The 3,560-nt window shown below is 38.7% G+C and overlaps 1 protein-coding gene across 1 annotated transcript in view; it reads left to right on the forward strand.

Annotated features, from left to right (window-relative positions):
* Positions 1-330: 330 nt before the first annotated feature.
* The window catches only part of CDH8 (cadherin 8, type 2), a 392,490-nt gene continuing 389,260 nt past the window's right edge, over positions 331-3,560 (forward strand). The window contains exon 1 of the mRNA XM_012660463.1: positions 331-582. Coding sequence (XP_012515917.1) covers positions 331-582 — 252 coding nt within the window. The remainder of the gene's footprint in view (positions 583-3,560) is intronic.

Genomic DNA, 3,560 nt, shown 5'->3' on the forward strand with positions numbered 1-3,560 from the left:
TACAGATCCACTTCCTTAACTCAGGAGTTTGGGAAGTGCCTATGTTCACTTAGGTGCTTTTGAAAGGCAGTGATTTTGTTTTAAAACCTGTTTCCATGGACCCTTATCTTTCTTCCTCCTTGTTTTTGCAGGAAATTTCAATGAAAAGAAAAGCCAATGGATCGTGGTCTTAGAAAAGCTGCTTAGATGATGTCTGTTTCCCGTGCTATAGACACATGGCAGAGCTGTAAGTAAATGCTCGGCACTGCTTGATGAATTGGATGGCTAAAGATTGGAGACAAAAAAAATAATTGTCTCGTTTTTGTGGTGATTTGCTTAACTGGTGGGACCATGCCAGAACGGCTAGCGGAAATGCTCCTGGATCTCTGGACTCCATTAATACTATTATGGATTACTCTCCCCCCCTGCATTTTCATGGCTCCGATGAATCATTCTCAAGTTTTAATGAGTGGATCCCCTTTGGAACTAAACAGGCTGGGTGAAGAACAGCGGATTTTGAATCGCTCCAAAAGGGGCTGGGTTTGGAATCAAATGTTTGTCCTGGAAGAGTTTTCTGGACCTGAACCGATTCTTGTTGGCCGGGTAAGCTTCGTTTTTAAGATCCCAATTTCAGGGTCTGTTTATGGTCTTTAAATGTTTAACATCAGACTGCTCCCAGTGGTTGCCGTATTTAGCTGTGAATCCTTTAGACCAGATGGTTACTTAGTTAACCTGTTGGTTCCTTGGGGAATATGAATAATCCCAAGGCAAGAGTCTTAAATGGTCTTTTAGGGAAAGCTCTTCCTTCTACCTCTTCTACCCTGCTAGAGATAAAATACAACAACACTTGTGCAATGCATAAACAAATAAGCTTTTCTTTCTCATGGACAGGAGAGCTCTCTATGCCAAAGCTTTTCTTTAGTTTATAGTACTTGGAAGAAGTATGCATTTTTGCTCAGTTTGATTTCCTACCGCTTCAATTATGAAGATGTTATCTTGTTTCATTTTATTGTAAGGTCATGTGAAGATCTCCGATTGCAGGTAGACATTTCTCCCTTTTTGTTTTTCATTATTTGTTGTTTCGATCATTAACCTAAAAATGGAGAAAGGGAAGTTCTTGAAGTAGATGCTTAGCAGTGCTTTGTACTATAGTTTGATAAACTTTGCAACAGGAAACTAGTTCATCTGTTGTCAGGTGGGAGCAAATGTACAGAATCACAATTTTAGTTTAGAGGAGTCTGTGTGTGTGTGTGTGTGTGTGTGTGTGTGTGTGTGTTGGACTAGATTTACATTTGTTTTTCTGTTGTTGGGAGTTTAGAGAAATGTTCTTTGTGTAGACATGTGCTGCCTGCTTTCCAAAATCATACTGTGGGTTATTGAAAATGATACATGTTTATTCCTCTGAACTGTTCATAAGCTTCTTTTAATTTTGATGCACCCCATTATCATAGGTAGAATTCCAATTACGAGCCTGCCAATGGCAGATTTTCCTAATTGATTAGATTCAGAAGTGAATCAGGCCAATGTTATTCATTTCCCAAATTCAGTGATTTAAAAAAAGAAAAATAAGAGGGGAATTAAATACTGATCTTTGAGACTTGAGTTAACTCTTTGTGTTTCGCTAGAAACTTTTGATCACATTACGGCTTCTACGGTGTTGTCTTGCAAAACAAATTGAGCCTCCTCAAGGATCATGTATCTCATTTCACATGGTTGTACTCGGATGAAGAAAGCCTGTATGAGGAGATATCATGAATCATTACACGGATATTTATTGAGCCTTTCCTATGTGCCAGACGCTCTATTAGGCACATGGGGGCATATTAATGAACAAAACAATAATCCTTGCCTTTAGGCAACTAACATTCTGGCCAATACTGAGTGTTTATTATGCGTTGAGCACTATTATAAAAGATGGGGACAAACCTTTTGATTCTATGAATAACAGTAGCTGTCCCTCCTACACATACATAAGTATATATGTATGTATAGGTGTGTGCATGTGTGTGTATATGTACATACACGTATGTACACAAACGTGTATAAAACAGATCTGCACTCCCTTTGCCATAAGTCCAAAATACAAAAATCTCTGAAAGATTTTTTTGTATGCTTATTACAAACTCAGGTAGCAGAAGTGACTTGAGGCTATTTATAGTCATAATGCATCCCATTACTGTGACTGTTCATATATTTCACTGCAGAAATGCTAATGTGGTTGATTACAGGGTGCTGCCCCAGACCGTGCTGAGAGTGTTACTTCCTATATAGTTTATGTAGCTTAGTATGTTTCTAAAGTGCGAAGAGTTCTGAATTCCAAAACGTATCTGGCCCTGTGGGTTTTGGGTACCAGTTCCTCTACCAGCTTTATTATTATTATTATTTTTTTAGGTACTAAAACTGAGACTTAGCAGGATTAATAAACCAAACCAAGATCACAGAGCTAATAAATGATCTATCTGAGTTTGAATCCTGTTGGTGATTTCTAGATCCATTATTTCACCCATTATACTCTATTACATTAGTAATTAGCTACCCGGAGTTTAAACTATAATTTGCATTTAAGAGTTATTGAGTATAGAATACGAAATCTTTAAATTCATACTTCTGGATATTCAGAAGTTCTTTACCCAGCCCTAAGGCAAGTTGTCTTCATACCATATGAAATTCTGGAAATTCATGCACATATACATATACATCCATGGATACTTTCTCCCTGCTTCTCTTAGTTGCCTTTTTATGGAGGTATATCCCTCTGATCTTGTCTTACATAACATAAATAACTAAACAGGCTATGCCCAGGGGAAAGTTCCATTTTTATCTGAGTAGAAAAAGTAATTAACACAGGTTGTTTTGGACTCAGAATCTCATAACTGATTTCTCCTACATTCCCTAAATGAAGTAATAGAGAAAGAGGCAAATGGCCAGGTACTCGGCATCCTCTTGTGACTTAGTAGTACTTGAGATGGTCACGTTTCTCTGGGTGACTGAAATGTTGCCAGTGAATGCTAGGAGTTTGAAATAGCCAAAATACTTTTGAGTCTTAGCTCTTTTCACTACTCCCTACCATGACCAATTCCTAAACAATTGTTAAATCAGAGTTAAATTTATTTTCTGAAGTACTTTGCTGCAAACATTTTCAATCATATTATTTCCTCTTAAAAAAATTGCTCCTGCATTATGACAGCCTAGCCTTTGAGGATCCTGGGTTTCGGATTATGAGTCAGGCTGAGTGCGGAGATGATCCGTATCAGGGTGCCCACCGGTGCTTTACGATGTTTTATCTGTGCACATTCTTCCACATCCGACTCTTTAAACCACTTCACCTCAGAGCTTCTCCCCAGGAACTGGCTGAGAAGCATTAGTTACCTATGAGCATACCTGCTCTTTAAAACGCCCTCCTGCGAGTCACCACTGCAGGGGCCTCTGACCTGGCAGGCTGAGTTCAAGCTCCAGGGCAGAGCCTGTTTTTGAGTGATTGGTTCTTCAGAGCTTCACATATAACCATACAGCATCCATCATCTATTTTTACTATACTGGTAGGCAGCTGGATGCCTGGAAAAAAACTTAAGCACTAGAGA

This window comes from Propithecus coquereli, unplaced genomic scaffold, assembly GCF_000956105.1.
Source record: "Propithecus coquereli isolate 6110/MARCELLA unplaced genomic scaffold, Pcoq_1.0 Scaffold67, whole genome shotgun sequence".
Classification (NCBI taxonomy): domain Eukaryota; kingdom Metazoa; phylum Chordata; class Mammalia; order Primates; family Indriidae; genus Propithecus; species Propithecus coquereli.